The sequence below is a fragment of the Nematolebias whitei genome, chromosome 10, assembly GCF_014905685.2.
Source record: "Nematolebias whitei isolate Nwh7 chromosome 10, NemWhi1, whole genome shotgun sequence".
NCBI classification, from domain to species: Eukaryota; Metazoa; Chordata; class Actinopteri; order Cyprinodontiformes; family Rivulidae; genus Nematolebias; species Nematolebias whitei.
The window spans coordinates 25326662-25350965 of NC_056507.1; the positions used below are offsets into that span (position 1 = coordinate 25326662).

General features: G+C 37.9%; 1 protein-coding gene across 8 annotated transcripts in view; it reads left to right on the top strand.

The window, feature by feature from the left end:
- Positions 1-24304, top strand: part of mef2aa (myocyte enhancer factor 2aa) — an 82155-nt gene that overhangs the window by 25592 nt on the left and 32259 nt on the right. For all 8 annotated transcript variants that reach the window (XM_037683501.1, XM_037683504.1, XM_037683506.1 and 5 more), the window contains exon 3: positions 9956-10159. In XM_037683501.1, the coding sequence (XP_037539429.1) occupies positions 9956-10159 (204 nt within the window). The remainder of the gene's footprint in view (positions 1-9955; positions 10160-24304) is intronic.

The following is a 24304-nucleotide window of genomic DNA, read 5'->3' on the forward strand; positions in this document are numbered from 1 at the left end:
CCATCCATCCATCCATCCATCCATCCATCCATCCATCCATCCATCCAGTCTAACATGCATGTTTTTGGTCAGTGGGAGGAAACTGGAGTATACGGGGAAAACCCACGCATGCATGGAGTGTAGGGATGCACAATATTGGATTTTTGGCTGATATCCAATATGCCTATATGTTAAAACTTATTTGGCCGATACCGATACCGATATTTTATATACGTTCCTTTGTCCGAACATATCCCTCTTATTTAGGCTTATTTGCTACAAAAATTGTGCAACAGTTGTAAGAGCTGGTGACATATATTCAGTAACAGTCATATGATATGCATAGCACTTTAACTTATATTAAATGAAAAGTGTTAAATGTTATTTATTAGCATTAGTCACCTGCGATGCTGTCTCACTTGTGGAGGCTTGTTCCAGGTTCCTAGCTGCAGTGTGGGATCCTCTGCACTGCAGTGCATGAAGGACAGCCTTTTTAAAGTTTTTGTCTACCCATTGTGCGGTAAGACTTAATCATGCTAATGGGGCTAACACGACATCCAAATATCTATGGTAAAACTCATCCGACAAGTCATGCTATCGGCTATTAGCTTCTCATTGACGTCGGAAATGACGGCTTGTAACTTGAGTAACATTACGTTGGAAAAATATCTCTGACTGGGGACGTTGTAGCGAGGCTCAATGTAGTCCATAAATCTTCAGAATCCGACATCCTCACGAATGAAAAATAAAACTTCCACACCGCCGACATTTAGAATTTTCCTTTCTCCGTCGTGAGATCGGGTAGATGCATGCGACGTCATTGCGTTGAGCTGCCGTTGCAACGTCATCACGTTGTGCTGCCGCTGCAACGTCTTCACGTTGTGCTGCCGCTGCAACGTCTTCACGTTGTGCTGCCGCTGCAGCTATAAACAGCGCCTTTTATATCGGCGAGTTATTTTAATGGAATGGCCGATGTCCGATATTGAACTTTAATGCAAATATCGGCTGATACCGTGCCGATAATATCGTGCATCCCTAATGGAGTGAACATGCAAACTCCACCATAAAGGCCCCTGGCCAGGATTAGATCCAGCGACCTTATCACTGAGAAGCAGCAGCTCTACCAACTGATCCACCGTGCCTTTTATAGAAATGTTTTTGATAATGAGATATTTTTCTCAAACCGTAGATTGGGACGTTCAACACATAAACGCAATTATCAAGAAACACTTAAAAAATAGATAATGAGTTCAATGTAAAAGCCAAGTAAAAAAACAAGTAATTTCTTATATAGTTAGGTAGATTTTAAAACTGAACAAATAAAACCCCCTCAAATATAACTATTTAAATTTTGTATGAAAGAGTAGTCAAACATTTCAGTCAATAAATATTTGAGACAGGAGAAACAATAATGGCAAATTCTTTTATTTTTCATTTTAGTAGGGAAAAAGTTAAAATGAAGTTTAGATAGATTTTCAAAGTATGCTAAAAAAAAGTCACTACTTGGGTATATTTTCATAACTTGTTCAACACTATTTCTGTATCTTCACTTGCTTGTCTGAGAGTTACATTTTTCATCCGTCTTCCTGCCTTGGACCAGAGAGTACGGCAGCTGTCACAGTGTGCATGCATCTAAACAGACATACCTCCCTCCCCAAAGTCCCAGCCAGCTGAACACAAGGACCGTGACATTTTGTTGTCAGTGCGGTCGTATTTACAGACTTGATTCCCCCCGCCACCCTGCAATTTCTTCTGGAGAACTTGATGAGGCAGCAGGAGCACTGGGCTGCAGTGGGGGGGCTCGTGGCATAGGAGGGATCTGTGGGTTGCACGAAGCACAGCGAGCCTGCCTGTCGCCTGCTCACACTGCAGGGCTTGTCCCCGAGCCTGGCTATGCGGCTTGGGCCCCTTCGCTGTAGCCCTACATGTTTGCAGCTGTTGGAGAGTAATTAGGTGCAGCCACTGCAGGACAGCACCCTCTCATTTGCAGGGTGGGTCAGAAGGATGCACAGCACTCGTCTTCGTCTTGGCTACACTGGATCTTGGAAGCCGCAAAGAAGGAGAATGGTGAAATTCCATCCGTCTGCTTATGATAAATATAAAATCCATAACAGCAAAACACTGCACAAAACAACACGGGTGTGTTTGCGACAAGATTAACAGATGTGGATATCTATAGCAGGAAGACTGTGTTTATGTATGCTTTTAGCTTCTTTTGATTATAGAGCTTAATTAAAGAAGCACAAGTACTTTTTTTATGAATTCTACCAAAAAGATGCATGGGTTTCCTGTTTATAAATAGAGCTCATTTAACTAGAGGTCACAACAATATTTTTACAAGTTAAGATTCAGTTTGCATGTATGTCTGACCATGTTTTCTGTTAATATGAGACAAGCGGTTCAGTCAAAAACGGAAACAAAAAACCCAGTGTGGCCCAATTATCAAGATAGCACCTGGCTTTAGCTGGAATCTAAATAGAGCAAGTGGGAGAGGAGAACGTCCTCATGGACCCTACACTTTATACAGACCTTTAACTTGACAAATAATTGGAACGAGATAATTTTACAACAAAGCGTGCTGTCTGATTGTTGTAGAAGCCAATTAACTATTCAGATCAACTGCTCTTTAAAAAAAAAAAAGTTGAATATTTAGGCAGTGAAGAAAACGTTGTTTCACATAAATGCTCCTAAAAGAGGAATCTGCAGAGAAGGTGAAAGTTTGCTTTTATTAATGTGTTCCAGAAGTCTTGTGTTTTCATCAGATTTTAAACGTCTCACTGTATAATCAGCACAATGCAGGCATTTCGGCTTCCAATTTGTTAATTTTAGCTGGCTCAGCTGAAAGTCTGCTGTGACAATAGGCTGCTGTGCTAAAATAAAGCTTTGGTATTAAGCAATGTATGTGTATGTATCGTTCTGTCCCTTTTTTTTTTCCTGTGGGCCATAAAGCACACAGTGCCATCTCCCTGGGGCATGCTCCTAACCTAGAGGGAAAAGTCATTTGCATATGGTTCTTATTGTCTGGAAACAGTTTAAACCTTTGTGCCACTTTGCTGTTAACTTTCAATGCTCCAGCATTTTGAATGAAAGAAGTCCTTAAGTAGGCTAATTATAAAGTATTACTCTAGTACATACAATAGCACTATAACTACTGCATTGTATACAGTGTATCATTTAAGGACAAGGGTTCTTTTGTATTATCGCAAGTGTTGTAAGAGGACTATTAACCTTTTAGAGTGGGCTGATTAGGTTTGCAATAGCACACTTAATCAGAACTTGAGTGCAAAGTAAAATATAGACAGTGGATTTTGCAGATATATTTTTGTTGAATTATTCTTTTTTGCATGTATAATCTGTGGCTTTGACAATTTTGTTCACATTATATATATATATATATATATATATACATATTATTTTTATGATTTGGCCTTGTGGATGGGTTCATAATAAGACATGAAGGTAGCAGAGGTGCTGTCGTGCTAATTATATGACTACAAAGAGCTGGTTCTGTTCAGTACCCTGAGATGACTTCTGTTGTGACTTGGTGCTATATAAATAAATTGAATTGTTCCTGAGCCAATGCCCTGCATAATCCAGGACATCCTTGTAAAAGAGATTGATGATCTCAATGGATTTCTTCCTGGTAAAATAAAGGTATAAATAAAAAAACAAATAAATAAGTGAGAGTCGCACGTCACGTTAACAGTCATTATCATTTAGACTTTATCACTGATTGCTAATGAATGTAAATAACAACCAAACACAACGTAAAAGTTTTCCTGATTTACCTATTTTATAAAAACAGATTTATCTTTGGAGACACACATACACAATCATCACACGCCGACTCCACCATGCTCAGGTCATTCTTCCTAACAAGTCAATTATGTCTTTTTGCAAATGAATGCTCAACAACTTTGCATTTTTGCAGAAATTTACATGCTTCTATTATAGTTTCTGTGTTTGAGTAAAGGTCTATAGGAGGAGAAGTTCTGTTACAACCTTTGGATGATGTTATTCTTATCACACAGGCTTTATGGGCACCTTAGCCACTCAAAGCTGCACAACATACAAGATAACATAGCAATTCGATGCTTTCCATACATAGTGAATGGACTAACAGGGCCAGTGGTTGGAAGTGTTAATATCCAGGGCCTTCCACCCTCTAGAACACCCAAATTGTCTGGATCAGTAATAATATGGGACAGTCCAGGACACACATTAGTCTTGTTAGTTAGTGTAGATGCTGCTGAAGCCTAGTGAGCAGTGATGTCCTCTGGATGCCATTAAGCAGGCTCACTGAGGGTAATTGTCCAAGTCATTAAAAGTTTGATGATTTTGCTGCTGGGTGGAGGGTTGCCTGCCCTTGCTGTGGCTCATTTTGGATTTTTCCTCTGGAAAGTCAGATGCCTGTTGGCACATTTAAAGTAGCTTTCTCTCGCTCGCTCTCAAGGGAGGAGCACAGTGCATACCTCTTGATTTTGAGCTTTCACTCATTCCCAACAGTTCAGGTGGCGGTTTTTATTTGTTTGACAGTTAGAGGAAATGTTGATAGATAGAAAGAACAGAGAAAACTGTCAGATATGACGAACAGGTGCAACTTTAACCTTGTTTAGGATGATTTGCGTTGGTTTCATAAAGCTTCTTCCAAAAGTAAACCATCAGTTTGAGTCGATTTGTACATGGAGAGGTACAGTATGTATAGAGCAAATTTTTTTATTATATTTTTTCTCTGTGACAAGTTAAAAAAGAAATGTAAATACGTCAATATTTGTTTTCTAATAGGCAGACTAATTAATTGCTCCGTTTTAGTTTTTTACTGATAAGATGCCGTTTTTTTAAATTATACAGTTTTGTCTATGCAACACATTGTACTGTCAGTTTTTGATTAACAAAACAATTTGAGTTATTTTCAAATGATGCCAGTTTAGTTTCTAAATATTGAAATTTATATGATTTTTTTTTTACATTTGGTTGATTTGGTCATGTTATCCTCTTTAGTAAACTGGAATTGTCATGGCTACTGTAGGTGTCAAGGTTAATACCACCCTCCGGTTGAGGCCCCTCAGCCTTGACTTGTCCACATGAGGATCCTGAGGCTGTCCTCTCTCCCACAGAGAGCTGATCCATGCAGACAGTCGTGATGTCCCTGGCTTGTCTCCCAAGCCTGCACACTCTGGCACTGCAGAGCCAGGGCAGCAGCCACAGGGCCGGGGTCACCCTGCCAGCTGGTGCCATATCTCCATGTCTCTCAAGCTTCTTTCTTGTTTGCCATCGGGCCCGTTAAAGGTGACATGAGGTTCTAATAAGGCTGCTAGCTCCTCAACCCGCTCTGTAGGTGTTAGTGAATCAGGCATCTCCTGCCATGCCCCAATCACAGCTGCACTCTCAGACCCAGATGTCTTGTTTGTCAGCTTGACAGACCTGCCTGGGGATAGACATTGATAGACCGTTTGACTGACTCAACAACTCGGTGTGAATGTGTGTGTGTGTGTCCGGGTTTCTTAAAACATATGCTGCTTAAAAAAATCTAGACAGTTTTGAATTAGGTTAAAGGTAAGGTTAAGTTAGCTTTTTTGTTTTACAGCAAAAAAGCAAACAATATCCATCCATTCATCCGTCCATCCATCTATCCCAATCTGTCCATCCTTCTGTCCATCTATCCATTTATCCATCATCCATCCATCCATCCATCCATCCATCCATCCATCCATCCATCCATCCATCCATCCATCCATCCATCCATCCATCCATCCATCCGTCTATCATCCCCATCTGTCTGTCCATCCATCTATCCGTCTGTCCGTCCATTCATTCGTCCATCCATCCATCCATCCGTCCGTCCGTCCGTCCGTCCGTTTATTATCCCCATCTGTCTGTCCATCCATCTGTCCGTCCATCCGTCTGTCCATCCATCCATCCATCCATCCATAGTAAATGGACTGTACTTATATATAGCACCTTTCTATCTTATTTCAAGATACTCAAAGCGCTTTAAATTACAATCTGTGCCTCATTTACCCATTCATACAGCACTCTACTAGATCTCTACAAAGCTAATAGAACAAATCATTCTAATGTGACTAATCAGTGCTTTAGATCACATTCATACACTGACGGGACACACATCAGAGGCAATGAGGGGTTCAGTGTCTTGCCCAGGGACACTTCAGCATGTGACTACTGGTGGATTCGAACCCCCAACTCTTGCATTGCAGGACGACTGCTCTAACCACTCAGCCTCAGCCACCTATCCATCCATCCATCCATCCATCCATCCATTAATTTGTCCATTCATTCTTCCATCCATTTGTCAATTCATTCATCCATCCATGCGTTCGTCCGTCCATCCATCCATCCATCCATGCGTTCGTCCGTCCATCCATCCATCCATCCATCCATCCATCCATCCATCCATCCATCCATCCATCCCCATCTGTCTGTCCATCCATCCATCCATCCATCCATCCATCCATCCATCCATCCATCCATCCATCCATCCATCCATCCATCCATCCTCATTTGTCTGTCCGTCCGTTCGTCCGTCCATCCATCCATCCATCCATCCATCCATCCATCCATCCATCCATCAATCCATCATTATTTGCAGAAAATTACAAATGCCAAGCTATATTTTTTCCAAGTAAAAAAGACAAGTCCTCAAAGTCAGGTTGGATGAAGATGGCAAATGCTTAACTGCTGCTTTTTCCCCATTTTGCATCAACAGAAAAACCATACTGAAGTCCTACAACAGCAAAATAAATCTGCACATTAAAAAAACAAAACTTAAAACTCAATTAAAGCTCTTCATTGGTAGGTTGTAGCAATGGCAAACTTGGGAAGACGGTGGAAATGCAAAAATGTGTAAATTGAGAGCGGAAGTGCCACCTTATCTTGTTACTGCGAGAGTTTCAGCCTTGTGCAGTTTAAATGAAATGCCGCTACAGTCACCGGCTTGTGTGAGCTGTGATAATGACCTGAAGTTGGAATCACTCCAGTTTACTGTATGTTATTATAGTGCTGTGTGGATCAGTTATTGTCTTTCAATAGGATGATCAGAAATGTGATTCCCAGTTCCCATACCACTCTCTCCAATATACTTATCAATATATGCGTGAGAGCAAAAATGCAATGCAGTTGAGTTCAATTATGTATTAGGAAACAATATATACTTTGGGATTAATAAAGTATTTTTGAATTGAATTGAATTGAATATATGAATAGGGTGTTTGAGTGGGCAAATAAGAAACAGTGTAAAGCACTTTGAAGAACCTGGAGGAGGTTGAAAATGAAATATAAAAGTGTGGATCATTTCCTTTTTTGCACATTTAACAATTGATTTAAGATCCACGGCACAAGTGATCTGTGAATTACATGAATTAGACAGGGAGCTAGACGACATATGTACCACATTTCACTATACTGGTGACTCAAAAAATGTTTAAACCACAGTGAGTGCCTTTGTGGGTATCTTTGACTTGGTGAACTGTAAGAAAGCGTTACCAGTAAACCTCCCACTTGACCTCAAGGATGTCTGTGGTTTTCCACTGTTGCACCAGTCATTTTAAGGCAAGAAGGGGGTGGATGGAGGTTATATTTGTTTGTGCGCTGAGCTTTTGATTTTTTTGTCATGACTTCAACCAAAAAGCCAACTTTTCAAAATGTACAACAGAAAAATAAGCAAACAAGTGCAAAGTAAACTCACTGTGCTAGTATAGGATAGTTTTATTTTGTAACGTGAAGGACCACACCTCATAATAGCTGCTGCTGCTGGGGTTGAAATGAAGCGGTACCTGGGTCAGCAACCTTGCACTCAGCACTTTGACATGCATCCAGGTGGAACAAAGTCCTCACTCAGCGTCTCATCTCGAGCTTCCTGCTGAAAGGTGACATCTCCATGGCTTAACGGCCTCATTCATCTGCTAAAGAGCATACAATTTGTTAATCGTTTCCCCCTCATGGCAGTCTACGTTTTCCAGTTGGTTAGACAAACAAACAAAATTGCAAACAGGTGAAAGAGAAATGGGCAGCTCTGATTTTGACTCAGAGGAAGCTAGAATCTGGTGAGAGCAACAGTAGATAGACAGTCATTTGAGTGCCCACGTGTATCCTCTTGACTTCCCCCATGCTGTGTTTCTTCTTGGGGAAAATGATCAGAGTAAAATGCTTAGTTTTGTTTTGTTGAGAAAAAAAAAATCATTTTAGAATGTGCGTTGTTAATTGGTGCATTGAATAGAGTCTTCCATGTCCAAAGCAGGCATAATGGTCTTTTGTAATTACCTGTAGTGTGGAAAATTTTAAATTCATTTATCACAGCTGGATTGACTCCGCAGAATGTGCAGTTCCACACACTATGCAGCACATAGGATTATACAGTGTTACACCTGTCAAAATGAGGGTAAAGCTGCAAGCTGTGGCCAGTTACAGTTGAACAAAGCCATCGCATCTGCTCGACTCCTCTTTTAGTAGTTCGCTAAATCCGAAAAAGCACTTAGACCTACACAGTTAGAATGCACAATTTACACTTTAAATGACACATTCAGAAAGATGCCAATTACGCTCAGTGGAAATAAAGTAACTTTGTTCAACATAAACACATTCTTCTGTTTCAAAACCTAAAGAAAAAACAAACATATTTCTATTCCCCTCCCTTTATAAATTGTAGTTGGTTGGAGAAATTAATGTAGCATTACTGTAAGGCGGCACAGTAACATAATGATGTGTGAACAGGTCCACAGTAACCACAGGGACAGAGCTGCAGAGATGCAGGACAGAAAGTCACTTTGCAGAGAGGGTTGCGTTACGACTGGAGTGATGTATGACCTGAAGTCCCATCTGAGGGCTCACGTTACATGGCTTTATGCTGGTCCACAGTGATAGCTTTCCGTACATGGAGTCAGGGGCTACAATAATATATGGACCCCTGATTCTGCCAAAGCTCTGACTCAGCTCGCTGATAGTGCCTCTTACCCTGACCTCTGTCCTGATAACTAGACATTTCAGACATGCCATGTTATTACAATCATACTAAAAGATGGGGGAGTTGTGTTTTTGTCAGCTTGTTCACAGCAGCATTGCTGCTGTAGATTTAAACATCCCTCAGTATAATTTCGTGAAAAATTTGGATTACTTGCATTATAATCTATTTTTTCACTCCATTTACAATAATTTATAAATCTTTTACACAAAGCAAGTTGGTAATGTGATCTGCAACATCTACTTATGTTTAAAGTTGTTTAAATTACCTTTAGCTTGGCCAGCTATCACATTTTCCTGAGGTTCACATATTCATTCAATTAAAAAATTAGTAATGTCACAAACAATGTCACATAGACAGCTGTTGGTCTTTTATGGGATTTTTTGTACTATTGTTACTTTTTAAGATTGTTTTAAAACAATTCATTCAATTTTCATGCAGTGGTTTTAATTTAGCTGAAAAGCACACATTTACTTCTACTGTCTAATACTTGCTCGTTTCTGTAAAAAAAAAAAAAGCCAAATTACAATTATAAACTGCTCAGATTTCACATGCATGTACTTTTGTTCATTTAACTTTGATTTTCAATTCCGTCCGTCCGTCTGTCCTTCAGTCCGTCCATCCATCCATCCACCCTTTTTTACTTTCAGAGTCACAGAGAGCTGGTGCCTATCCCAAGCCATCAATGTGCAAGAGACAAAGTACCCCATGGACAGGTCCCAAGTCCATTATATGGCCACATAGAGACAAACAAGACAAACAACCATTCACACTCACACACAACTAGGAACAATTTACAGTTACCAATAACCTAACATGCAAGCTTTTAGTTTGTGAGAGGAAACCCATTGAAGCATGGGGAGAACATGCAAATCCCACTTTGCGACCTTCTCACTGAGAGACGACATTTCTAACCACAGCTCTGCCGTGCTGCTCTCAATTTCAATTAGCCAAACCATTTTCTTCCATGATGGATGGTTTTGTTTCTTTGTGTTCCAGGTTACCTTCACAAAGAGGAAATTCGGTTTGATGAAAAAGGCCTACGAGCTGAGCGTACTGTGCGACTGTGAGATAGCCCTCATCATTTTCAACAGCTCTAACAAACTGTTCCAGTATGCCAGCACAGACATGGACAAAGTGTTGCTAAAATACACAGAGTACAACGAGCCCCATGAGAGCAGAACCAACTCTGACATTGTGGAGGTGAGTGAGCTTTGCTTTTCCTTCTTTATGATTTATTACATAAAACAGACCTACTGTATGACCAAATTTATTAGACATAAGCTACATTAATTATTTCGGTGCTGGGATCTTAACTATAAAATACACTTTTTTTTGCCACCTAGCCAGCTTGTAAATACTGGAAGAGTGAATGGACAGGAAAGGAAGAAGTAACAATTTCCTTCTAGTCTCCATGTAGATAGGGCACAGGAGGTCTGCGCTCCCTGATAAGTTCAACTTCTCTTGTGTGCACCAACCGACATGAACAACCTATCTGCACAAGCATGCATGCAGTCAATGCTGACCAACAGAGCTGACCACCGGTGTTTCCCAAAGATATCCCACATTTTTAAGGACCATGAGTTGGACTGTTGCACACTTAGTGCTGCAGCATTTTCAGTTAAAAGAACATTCTACAACACCCTTTAAAACACTGAGAGTTTGTGATGCTCCGATTGCCCAGTAGCTATAGCGAATGAGTATGCCACTTGTTATACTAGCGTACAATTTGTCAGCCAAATGTGTAAAAAGCCGAAGTGAGCAAGAACGATTATGAGTGCATCCTGTTCCAAACATCTTGCACTGGCACAAGTGTGGTTTCTCGCCTCATTCAAGCTATGCTTCAAGGGGCCGATGTCTTCATTCTGACTACATGAAAGCAAACACAATGTATGTTAATGCCTATTGATGAAGGCGTCACACTAAGCATGAAATTACCCATTAATCTTTATTGCTATTATTTCAGATGCACTCAGATTATAGAGCAAGGCACTTTCATACAGACTAAGCGAACTGCTCCATCCCTGTTTTTACAGCCACCTGCCCACAACACGTGCAGTTTTGTTTAAATTTTTTTTTTATTGCTGCTGCACAGTTAAGAGTTTAAGAGTTTAAGATGGGCGGGATTGGGAAAAACGTCAAGAATCTGTTCTTTTGAAAAGACTTTCACATGGAGGAATTAGTGAAATTGCATGCAGCATAAAGGAGTCAGCTGCAGCCCATTATCTTTTATTTATGCTGCCTCTGCTTGTGAATTACCTGCTTGGCGGAGCTGCAGAAGAGTGTTCTGGCATCCTCATGCAGTAACTCCTCCATCAGGGGCTCTCAAAGCAGAGCAGGGGCTCACCTGCATAAAAGATATATGAATACATCCCTTACATAACAGTGACCACAAAGTTGTTTTTGCTAGGACTATGGAAGCCTTCTTCAGAGTGATAAGGTTATTTACTGCCTATCCACCAGCTCATTCCACTAACTGTTTTATTACGTTCTGCTAAATGAAGTATTCCTGATTACAATGTCTTATTTTGCAAATATTTGTATTCCCTTTGTATCTATATGCACACAGTGCACATTTGATTTTTCTTTTTAGAATATAGTTTTTGTCCTCAACCAGGACAGTGTTGTTCCAGGACATGGTGGTGAAGCTATGTTTTGGACTTGTATTGCACTTTAAGGCATCTGAGTTTTTCCACCTAAAGAGGGAATCAAACACTTTACTAACAAGCAAAAAGTTCTAGAAACATCAGTGTTTGGAAAAAACAGCTGAAAGGCAAAAGAGTATGGTTTCTGCAGCAAGATAATTATACAAGTTTACCTCAAATTGCTTTTTTAAAAAACAGTTTTGCAGTAGTCCCAGAAAGAGTTGTCGTTTAGCTGCCTTTTAATGTTTATAAATCACCAACTGAGCTTGCCACATTTAAAAAAAGATAAGTACTTTCATAAGTGAAGCGAAACTAAACAAGGGTTTGTGTATAACTCAGAAGTAGAGCCCTACATATAAACTGTGCATTGGACATCCTCATTTTAATTCCTGTGGCCAGCTCATATTCTGCGATCCTGGCTTATGCTTTCGTATACTGTATTGCTTGAAGAAGGTAGTGATAGAGGCGTAACAGCAGCAGGTTGATTCAACCCTTCATGCCACTTTTGTCCTTCGATAAATTATACCAAAACATGAAGATGTCTCAGACCAAGCTTAAGGGCATTTGTGAGAAGGGCTTACATTAAAAATGGACTACTTAAAAATACACAAGTTAAAAAGATATAGCCACATCCTTCAAATCCAAGAAATGCTGTGAATAGACCTCAGAAAAACAGTGCATGTAAATAACAGGAATGTCAAACAAGTACAAACATTTTTAACGAGAAGAACAAAACTAACATTCCTTGAAGGAATGCATATTAGCTGCTGCCTTGCATGCCAACGTTTTACCAAAGAGCTTGCATTATCTGTCAGTGCTTGGAGTTTGTGTTAGGGCTGATTGTCATCTTCTGCTGCCCCATGTTTTAGCTCAACATCTGCAAAACTGACAAGAGTTGTAGCCATGTTTGTGTCTTCTAATGGCAGTTATCTTGAATTGGTTTGACCCCAAAGAGTAATCAGTTGTAGATGTACTTCCAAGTATGATTTTCTGAGAGTTTTGTTGAAATGTGTTTTTTTGATTCACGAGTTATTTTGCTAAGAGAATACAGTTGATGCCCATATTTAAAGGGGAAGCTTTAAAAGCAGATCCTGTGATTAAAAATGTTTAATATAAAATTTTTAGAAAATTAAACTTTATTTTATAAAATATACATGCCAGATTTTTTTCTTGTGGTCCTCCTTTGTATGGTTTTGTGACCCACATGATGTAGAATCTACATCATGCTTGATTTTGCACCAGTGATTTCAAGTTGATTTTTCATTCATGGCTGGCAGCTCTCAAAGGAGCTGCCCCTCTCTATGAAAAGAGAAAACAGACCACTGATGTCCCCTGCTCACTCAAACAACATAAAAAAAATGCATAACTCAACTCTGCCAGCTGGATGAGGTCAAAATTGAGAAACAAAGCAGACCTGAAGCCACCAACCTTGTTCACTTCACACCACCCTCACACATTTCCACTATTCATTTGGCTTGTATCACTTATGTAAGTTTGTATCTTAGATCATTCATAAGTTGGAGTAGCTACAAAATAATCATTAAAAAAAAAAGATTAACACTTGCCTCTTATGATGACCTTTCCTCAACTGATGCACGCATCATGACGGGAACAATCCACCCATTCCTCGTTTATCTTGTGAAATAGGCCTCACATGGGGAAACTTACATTGGACACTTATCTAAATTTTTAAATTGCATTAAACCAATCTGATCCCTTCAAACAACCAAGTGCTCATTTTTTCTAGTTTAGGATGCAAAAGAAAAAAATCTTCTCCCACTTTTCTCACTGGTGAGTTTTGTCCATGATAGAAACTAAATCAAATGTCACATTCCTGCTCAGTAGTACCATCTGTAGATACAGGCTGAGCTGTGCAGTGTGGGAGAACAGTCTCCATGTTTTCCACAGATGGATGCATGCCTTGGCCTCAGTTTGATAACCCAGTGGAGGGCCGTGGACTTTGTCTCAAATTTGGCTCGCAATCCAAAGCTGAGCAGTAGGTTCAGATTTTTCTCCTGTGTGTTTGTGAGTGAGGTTGTGTGTCTCTGTATGGGTTAACCTTACCAACACACCAGGCAAACGATGTGCTATGGTAGATAATCTCTCGTTATACACATCAAACAAAGCCTTATTAGTGAGTTTAAGTCGTAATAATTGAATTCAGATTTTTTTAAACTTGGTTCTGTGAAAAGGTCAAACAACATCTTACCTGCTGTAGATGGCACTTTAAAAAGTGTCAGTTTTCAATTAAATTCAATAAAGTGTATTTATACAGCACCAAGCCACAACAGAAGTCATCTCAGGGCACTAAACAGAAACATTCATATAGATAAAAAGTAAGTTAATAACATTATTTATCTGAGGAGCAGACTGCTTTGAGTCTTAACTTTGTCGCAGACTCTCATCCTGAGTAAGCATAAAGGCAACAGTGGAAAGGAAAAACTCCCTCATGAAGAAGAAACCTCCAGCAGAACCAGGCTCGGGACAAGCGGTCATCTGCTTTGACCTTCTGAGTTTGAGAGGAACAGGAAGGAGGAACAGATACACAATGGCAGGTCAAGAATCACATGCTAAGATAGAAATAATATCAAATGAAAACTTCAAATTTAATAATTCATTTTATGAAATGAGATCAATTTGTCCTCAAGTAGTCTAAGCCTATAAGATAAGATAGAACTTTATTGATCCCGCAGGAAACTGTTGATGGCAGCATAACAAGCCAACCCTAACTATAGGATTTATCAAAAAGGAAAGTCTTCAGCCCATCTTAAAACCGGACAATCTGTCAACCTCACAGACATAAGCTGGAAGTTGGTTCCACAAGAGAGGAGCCTGATAACTGAAAGATCTTCCTCCCGTTCTGCTTTTGGAAACTCTAGGAACCAGAAGTAAACCTGCAGTCTGAGAGTAAATGGTAAATGGATTGTACTTGTATAGCATCTTTCTATCTTATCAAGTTCCTTAAAGTTCTTTATATTACAAGTCTGTGTCCTTATTTACCCATTCATACAGCACTCTACTATATCTATACAAAGATTATTCAGTGCTTTATCACATTCATCCACCAATGGGACACACATGGGAGGCAATGAGGAGTTCAGTGTCTTGCCCAAGGACACTTTGGTATTTGACTGCTGGTGGAATCAAACCTTCAAATCTTGCATTGGAGGACGACTGCTTTAACTACTCAACCACATACCGCCCAAGTAAAGTGCTCTGTTAGGAAAATATGGAACAGCAAGATTTGGAGTATAAGATGGAGCTAGGTTGTTGAGAGCTTTGCAGGTTAGAAGTAAAATTTTGAATTCAATTCTGAATTTGACAGGGAGCCAGTGGAGAGAAGCTAAAACTGGAGAGATATGATCTCTCCTACTAACTCCAGATAAGACTGGCAGTAGCATTTTGGATTAACTGAAGACTTTTTAAAGAAGTTTTTGGACACCCAGACAACAAACCATTGCAATAGTCCAGTCTAGACGTTATACAAACATGAACCAGTTTTTCTGCATTATTTTTAGACATGTTTCTAATTTTAGCGATATTACACAGGTGGAAAAAAACAGTTCTGGTAACCTTTTTAATGTGGGGGATAAAAGGCATGTCCTGATCGAAAATAACACTAAGGATTTTAACATTAGAGCTGGAGGCCAGATTAATGCCATCTAGAGTTGCTGAAAGACTGAAAAATGTATTCCTAAGATGTTCACGTCCAAAAACTAAAACCTCTGTCTTGTCTGAGTTTAAAAGCAGAAAATTATGGGTCATCCAGGTTTTTATGTCACATGCTTGTAGTCCAAGTAGCTTTTTTTTAAAACTTTATTTATATATATATATACTCTTTTGCATTTATTTAGTTGTTAACTGCTAGGTTTCTTGATCTGGGACCTGAGTCCGAATTTCGTACTATAAACATGCAAATGTGAGCTAGTAGGACAATAAAAAAATCCTTGAATCCTTGAGTATATAAAGTAAAGAGTATTGGTCCAAGCACTGAACCCTGAGGAACTCCATGACTAACTTTGGTGTATGATGAAGATTCATTATTTACATTTACAAATTGGAATCTATTAGATAGATATGATTTAAACCAATTTATAGCTGTTCCTGTAATCTCAATATCATATTCAAGCCTCTGTAGTAGAATGTTGTGATCAACTGTGTCAAATGCAGCACTGAGGTCTAACAGGCCAGTATAGACACAAGTCCATTAACTTTAAATTGCAACAAATTGACGAGCTAATGGTTACCTATTTATTTCAAATATTTTCTATCAGTTAGTGCAAATGCAGTTTTATAGTTTTGCATTACAAAGGTATTCCAGCAGAAAGGTCATTTGTTTAGGATGTACTACAGCTAACTGCTGATGCCTTCATTTGTGTCAGTAACCATAGAATACTATGTAAATAATCATGCAATGCAAAACGGGCAGCACTGTAAAGGTCTATAAAGTAGTGCTTATGGAAACAAAACTTTTGAGACTGAAAATGTTTTAAAATGACAGCAATCCACTTTGGTCTTGATTGACTCTGCTCAGACTAGCCTTTAGCTCATCAATCCAGTCAAAATGTAACTTATATCTTTCAACAAAGATAATTTAAAATGCTATCTACAACTAATTTAATTCTAGTCGTTTATAACCTTTCCACAGAACCCCATTTCAAAACATCTGAACCTTCAACCTACACTATTTTGCAAGTAGATATAATATTTAATACTAAAAATTAAAAATTGATTGTCTTTTATTTCTGTTGTATTACTTGTTGGATTCTGTTGATGCCACAAATGAAAACACTGCTGTTAGCCATTAGAATAATCTAATAATATTTAGTCTTACTGCTCTTTCTGCTTGGAATTAATGAGATTTTGTTAATGCTCCACTATAGCCTCACACTGTTCTGCTGCAAACAGAAAGAACCCTGTGTGTCCAGGAGAGAGGCTGAAACAAAGTAGTAACTTCATAAGCACAATTTGGCATCTTTCTGTCCTCTCTTTGAGCAATTCAGTAGAATTAAGGTGCTTCGTTCGGGTTAAGATTAATCAAGTTTGCAGGCACATGGGATCAACATTAAGGCAACACCTAATTGTACAATTTAGGTTGCAAATAGGTTTCAACCCAATGTTCTGAATACAGTCCCAGTAAAATACTTTTGTAAATTACTGGACTGAACTAGACCGCTATATGCTAAGATTTGACATTTCACTGCACCCTTTTATGCTTTTACCCTGCTGGTTTGTGGAAGTAAACATCCTAAGGTCATTCATAGGGAAATTCTGCTTATCATCTTCATAATAAAGGGAGGTGGGCTTTTGTTCATGTGACTCTGGGAAAAAAAAAAATCTGTTTTTATGAAGGAGTGCTCCCTGTCTCACAGGACTGCTCAGTGAGAGGAAATGAAATGAGCATAAAATTATCAGGTTATTTCCATCAGGTTTGATTTCATTGTCACAACTAACTTTTGTTAGAAATCGAACGGTAATAATAAGATATGTAAATGTTGACCGTTACTGAATGTCAGGCCTGGTGTTGTCATTTCAATCAATCCACTTCCCGTATCTTTTTTTTAAGTGACGTGGAGAAAGGGAAAAAACAAAACCAATGTCTTAGAAGAGATGCTGTGCTTCTGGAGTGTATCTCAGGTAGCGTATAGCTCAGAGAAAAACAAACATTATTATCGGTGATGGAATGAATCTGTTGAAAAGCTTGAGGCTTCACGAGTTTCAGACAGAAGATATTTATGTTCGTCAATCAAAGGCTGAGCAGTGATTAGGGCTCATTTCAATCTTAATGAATGCAAATTGGCACATCTGCTATGGTGGTCTAGCTGTCCAGACTCTTCAATTAGCATGATTGATCAATTATCCTCATGCCCACTGGAAATGGAGGCTCGGGAACGAGCTGAGTGGGAGCTGGAAAAATGGATTTAAGAGAAAGAAGGAAAAAAGAAGCAGAAAACACTAAACTTGCACTTTTCCATCAAATGATGTACAGTTGTGCAATTAAACCAGCTTTATACTTTCTAACAAAACTAAACATTCTCAGTTGGGATTTGATAAAAACATTCAAACAAATCAGATTGCGGCTGATCAATTATGATAAAACTTAATTTGTTTTATATTTCGTCATCCCTTGTTATTGTTGCATCAATAAATGGACCGTTCCCTTTTTAATTTATTCTCTTCTTTAATTGGCAAAAATTCCAATCAAATATTTATGGTACAAAACAGTTTCAACTTTGTAAATATTTGACAGATCTGTCCACTCTGGGGCCTGTGTAGTTTTTGCTGTGTGCAGTTTATTTATGCTGATGAATATGAATTCTTGATTATTAAACAAAAATGCAAGTATGAAACACAGATTACCACAACTGATCATTCATGATTTATTTCTTTAGTTATTCTAACTTGTTAACATATATCTTGCTAAGAAATTATCCAACAGTTGTCAGCAATTGCATTAGTTGTATGCAATTATTTAAAAATATTTGTTTTGAAACCCAACAATTATCTAACGATGCATTAGATATTCTATCACAGATTACTATTTGCCATCCCATTTGCACTTTTACAAAAAGCCTTAAAATAACAGTAAACTACAAAGTATTAGATTTTAGAATAAGATGGATTTATCAACTTTGTGTTTTTGTGTTTAAAGGATGACATGTTTTATGGAACATAGTTAACAAAATAAGGTTTGGCATTTAATGTGAATTGAGCAGTTCATCTTTTTTTTATTTTTTATTGATGCATCATATGTTATTCTACTTCAGCCAAATTAATTTATTTTAATTTAGTAAGATTTTACCTTGGTTTAAAACGTTATGCCTTCACAGCAGTCAAGATGCAACATTTCTAATCATTTAACCTTCTGTATTTGTCCTGCTGAGTGGCTTTTATCAAATAAATTGTCTAAATTTTTTCCTATGAATACTAAACTAGTTCACGTTTTGAGTGTAGGATATTTGTTTCTTGACTTGAGTTTTGTATCTTCAGACAGTGCTGGGCTTCCGAGTCTTTGCAGAAGTTTACTGTATCTTCATTGTCTATTTATGAAGAAGAAACTGACGTGGCTGCTGCAGACAGTAACGCTGACATCACTTCCATTGAAACAAGTTGTCATTTTTTGAAAAGACCAAACTCACCACCCACCTGTGATGAGAAGCGATTGTTTAGATTTACAAAAGCAAAAGTTAAAATTGGATAAACGTATGTTTTTATTTCTCATCATTATTTTTTTTTAATCTTCTCCACATTGTGGTTGTAATTTATTTACATTGCTAAAGTTTCAGATTCTTCAGCTTTATGATCAGGAAACACGCTGGCTGTAAAAGCTTATATCTATCAGGTTTTGTGAAATGTGCACTTGTGGTTCACAAAATCCCAGTAAAATCTTTTAAGAGTCAAACATTGCTTGCAACATTTGCCTTAACCACCATTTACTCTTTGCTCATTTTCATCCACCAACTATTTATGTTTTTGTTTCTAATAAGTACTTTAGGTCTATTCTTAGTTGTCAAAACCAAGTATTCTGTCATTAATAGAAGCCCAGTTAAACCCTGTTTACACAATGCTGTTTTTAAGTGAAATGGGAACAATTCTCTTGCGTTTCGGCTGTTTGTCTACATGACAACAGCGATTGAATTCAATGACACTGAAACTTTTGAACTCCAGGTCTCAGAACAAAAGTTTTGATACTCCAGGGATTGTTATTCAGTAGACCTTCGCTACTTTTTGGTTTGTGTATCGCGGACTCGCTCTATCGCGGTTTTTCAAAACAAGATTAGACGTGACACAATTAGCTGGTTGATGGATGAGCCGCACGATCAGCATGGAACGAGGGACTACTGTACAAGACAATACAATTTACCTGAAAGCAGAAGTGTTTGCACATGTGCACTACGATTGCGGTCAGTCTTCAGTTTACATTTCCCAGCATCATTTTAGATTTATAATATAAAGTAATACGTAGCAGTAACCCAACCTCGTTGTCAGTCCAAATGAACAATCTCGTAGTTGGCATTTTGGATGGAACTGTTCACGTACTTGAGACTGAAGTGTTTGTGCACATGCAATACACAAAACACAGCTCCAGCTATAGACCTGACATGCAAACTACAGCAGGTTCATCATCTTTGTGGTCTTGTCTAAACGGCAACAAAAGCATTGTGAAGTGTTTTACTCAATCATGTGTAAATTGGGCCTCGAAATAAAGAGCTAATGAAACGTTGCGTGTCTTCGGCAGGTGACACCATTTCATATCACATGACTGGCTAAATTAGCACATCCAGCCCCAAACCACTTTACAAAGTATTAATTCATGTGCAACATTCTGTTGAAAGACTGTCATCAAATTAACAATCGGTCAAGTTGTAGATTGCATTTAGAGTTTGGTTAAAGTCAGAATAAACATTTTTAATTTTGATGGCCTGAGCAGAGGAAGAAAACTTGTGTTGCTCAGTGTGGCTGGTGTTCAGGAGATTCTATTAGAACATTGGGTTAAATATCTTTAATGTCAGGTCTCTATAAATCTTAATATCCAGTCTAGCTGTCCAAGAGTATCATCTTCCTCACCTATTCTCATCTTCACAGTCACCATCCTTGTTTCACCACAGAGCCCACAGCAGCAGTGATGAGATATATCCCCTTTAAGCTAAATCAAATGTCATTGCTGTTGACATAGATTTATTGGGCTGATGTTGATTTTTTTTCCAGGGCTTTTCAATATATACGAAAATTTCCATCTACCCATTTTTTAATATTACTGAAAAGTTGTGTGTGCTTTTGAGCTGCTCTGGTTCATTGGAGTTATATTAAATTTATTTTTGCATACAATCTCATTTCTCCACAAGCTGGAGTTCTGCGGTAAATGTCAATAAAAACAATGTAATTCATATTCATTGTTTGTGTAAGTAAATATAGGAGGAAATTATTATTTCTAGAGTTTGATGGACTGGAAAACGTCAAGATCGCATACAAAGTTTAAACAGAGGCATGTTTAATTTGCTCTCTGCAGTGTTTTTTATGATAAGTTGGATAAATTAAAAACCGAATAAACATAGAATAATCTTATGTCTAATATTATTTAACAGCATTGTTATGATATATGTAACATATAGTATTATAGACTTAAAGGCTCCATAATCCTTGCATATTACTCATGTTATGAGGAGGAATAAAGATATTATAGCTATTTAGCTAAAATTTGGAAGATGACTGCACGCTTGTTTGATATTCCAAGCTCTTGAACATTTTTTTAGTGCTCAGTGCATGTGTTAAGGATCACTCTAAACTATGCCCAATTTTAACTTATTTCTGTAAAACTGACTGTGTTATAGACATGTTTGTGTTGGATAAGGTTGATAAGCTGTGGCAGCCATCTTGAATTGGGTTGTCTCTAAAAATGATTCAGGTGCAGAAGTAGATCCAGACAACACAAGCACAAACATACTGCCCACCTTTCAGGTGTAGGCGATAATTTTTATAGTTCAATGTTTGTTTTTTTATGGCTGATTTGTTCAGTTATTAAATACATATGCTGCCACAGATCTGCTGCATGGAATGTCATATTGTTTATTTTCCAAGATATTAGCTCTGCATAGGTCCATAATTAATGGGTTAAACTGGGATGTCCCTGCAGTTCGTTTTATTAAAGAGAAGATTTGTACCTCGAGCAACAAAAATAATGACCAGCCTTTCAACTCTTGAGCAACTTTAATACTGTTTCAAGAAAGAAAGAAACAAAACATTATATTCAGCTGCAAAGAACTTGGAAGATTTAGATAAGAAACACTTTTTTTTTTTTTTTTTTTACAGAAAGTATTGACGTTTTTCAATTTGAACATATATCATTAGCTTTTTTAGTCATTTAAATATTGGACTTCAAAAATATTTGCAGAATATTACCTTTATTATTAAATTATCTACAGCTTCCAAATGTTATAGAAGCTGTCTTGTGTTTTTAAGAGAGTCTGTAGCGCGCAGTAATACAGACCAAGCATAATGTCCTATTTCAAGCACTTATTTATTTATTTATTAATAATATGATTTGTAATAATTTAGTGCTGTTGTATTATAGTAGATTGTCACTTATTGCCACATAAATTTAAAACCTGTCCAACAATTTTCACTTAGTGAGTTTGTTATAATATAACGTCATAGCCATCCCAGGATTTATTTCTTTACCTGTTCCTTCTTTTGTTGTGATAAAAAGGCCACTTCCTACTTCCTGCGTGTCCTCAGGTGTCAAATTATTCATTTCACATCGTAGCCAGTTTACAGTTTAGTTCTGTTGCTTGATAAAAAAGTACTCTGTTCATACAGCATCGAGTTGGATTTCTCAGAATTGTGCAGCTCAACAAGATAAAAACAAACCAAAGTTACAGTGAAACAGAGGAAAAAGTTCAATTTGACCACAGAAGTACCTCTTATAAACCTTTTAAATATGCACTTCTGTCACAGAAGTGGCGTCTTTTCATTTTATGTGTGTGAAGAAACAATAAACATTCTTCTGTTTGTGGTTGTTTAAATGCTGAAGTTATTTTTATTACTCCGAGCTCAGATTAGAGCCAAATATTATTTCACTGATATGGCAGTTTCTTTAGAAAAGTCTTCTTTTGCCTCCTGTGGTTCTCTTTAGAGCAACGTTCTGGGTTTCAATATGTCCTTTTTAGTAGGACAAGGACTTCTTTTCCTCTGGGTTTCTAAAGGGAAAAAAGGTCACCAGCCTTCAATTGCAGTTTCCAGTTTAATAAAACAGTTCAGGTACGTTTCATTTGGACACGGTAACAAATGTTTGCTATTATTATGTTGAAGTTTGATTACTTTGGTTATTGAAATCAAACTTTAATTGCCAGCATTTTTTCAGTCTTCAGTTTATACTACTAAATCCACAAACTGTTTGTTGTTCTCTTTGAGTCCATCATTCAGTGCATCTCATTGTTTTATTATGTCCCTGTGCTATGTGTGTGTGTGTGTGTGTGTGTGTGTGTGTGTGATGCTTGTTACCAGGTTACTGCTAAAAGATTTTTGCTTGGCTCGTGTCACGCTTCATTGACGTCAGAGCCTTTTTTTCTCCCACCCTCTCAACTACAGCGCATGTCTCATTTCGAACTAGAGAGCCTACAATAAAAAGACACAACAACAACAAAGACCATGAGCCATGAGGTACTTTTTATATAAACCTTTAGTTTCCAATGACGGTTATGAGCTAACGCTCCAGGGTTTATAATTAGAAAGGCTCCATCTCAAAATATGGAACAAAACAACACTTCAGTTTATTCACAGATGGAAAAAGGACTCGCTAGTTGTAGTTCAAACTCAATAACAAATTATTATCTTACATAAAAACTACCTTTGTTTATCACCTGCTGTTAAAGGCAAGGGATGATAATGTTTTTTCTGTGTATGTGTGTGTGTGTGTGTGTGGGGGGGGGGGGATTTAGCTAAATTTTATAAATAGATATTCTATGAGCCATTGGATGGATTTTAATGAAACTCACAGAAAGTAATTATTAGATGAACATCTACAACTGTGAAACATAAATACCAGCTAATCAGCATTAACCAACACAAAACAGACTTTATTTGTTCAAGTTTAACCGATAAGGAGTTAAAATTTGGTGTAAAAGAAGAAGAACTAAAACATACTTTAAGTTTTACACACTGCGAAACATACAGTATTTGCTTAAAACTTTGGCATTATGTGTTGGTGCCAACCCAGTTTGTTAGCACAATATCTCCGTAAACCACTGGGCAGATTTTAATGAAACTCTCAAACCGGATGTTTTATCTGCAACTGATTAACTTTTGCAGCTAACTTAATTCAAGATGGCCACCACCACTAATTGACAATCTCCAACTAACTTTGTCAGTTTTACAAATACTGAGCAAAGTATTTTTCAGTGCTACTACATCTTGCAACAATGTTCAGTCAGGTCATCTGGACGATTTCTTTTTTTACTGAGACGTTTCGTCCTTTATCCAAAGGACTTCTTCAGTCCGAGGAGCCACAAACAAACTGGAGTCCCACAAGCAGCACACTCCCACTACATCTTGTGAGGTCTCACTGTTGCATGAGACTGTGTATCAGAAGATGACGTAATAACTAAAAGATTTTAGTTTAAATGTATGTTGTGAAAATGAAAAACAAAACTGGTCCTGTTTTTAAAAAAACACTTTTTAACAAAAGGAGATTTGTTGTTGTTGTTTTTTTGGGGGGTGGGGGTGGGGTGGGGGCGGCGTCTACAACTTTGGCATTAGTTGTTCAGTTATGAATAGATTATTACAGATCTGAAAAGAGTTTGTATAGATATAGATGTTACTGTAGCACTAAAATAAATTAACAAACCACATAATTACTTAATGCTTTGTTTATTTTATTAATTAACATTGATGCAGCTTGTCTATATATAATAATAATAATAATGTCATCACAATGTCATCACTGTATGTTTCCATACAATGGCGAAATTAGTCTCTGCATTTAACCCATCCACAGTGCAGTGGGCAGCTATTGAAAGCGCCCGGGGGGCATTTTGGGGATGAGGTGTGCTGCCCAGAGACACCACGTGATATGCAGTGACTGGGGATCGAACCTGGGACTTTCGGGTCCCAAGCCGGCTGCCCTGCCTCTACACCATCTCGGCCCCCAGATGTGTGTGTATATATATATATATATATATATATATATATATATATATATATATAT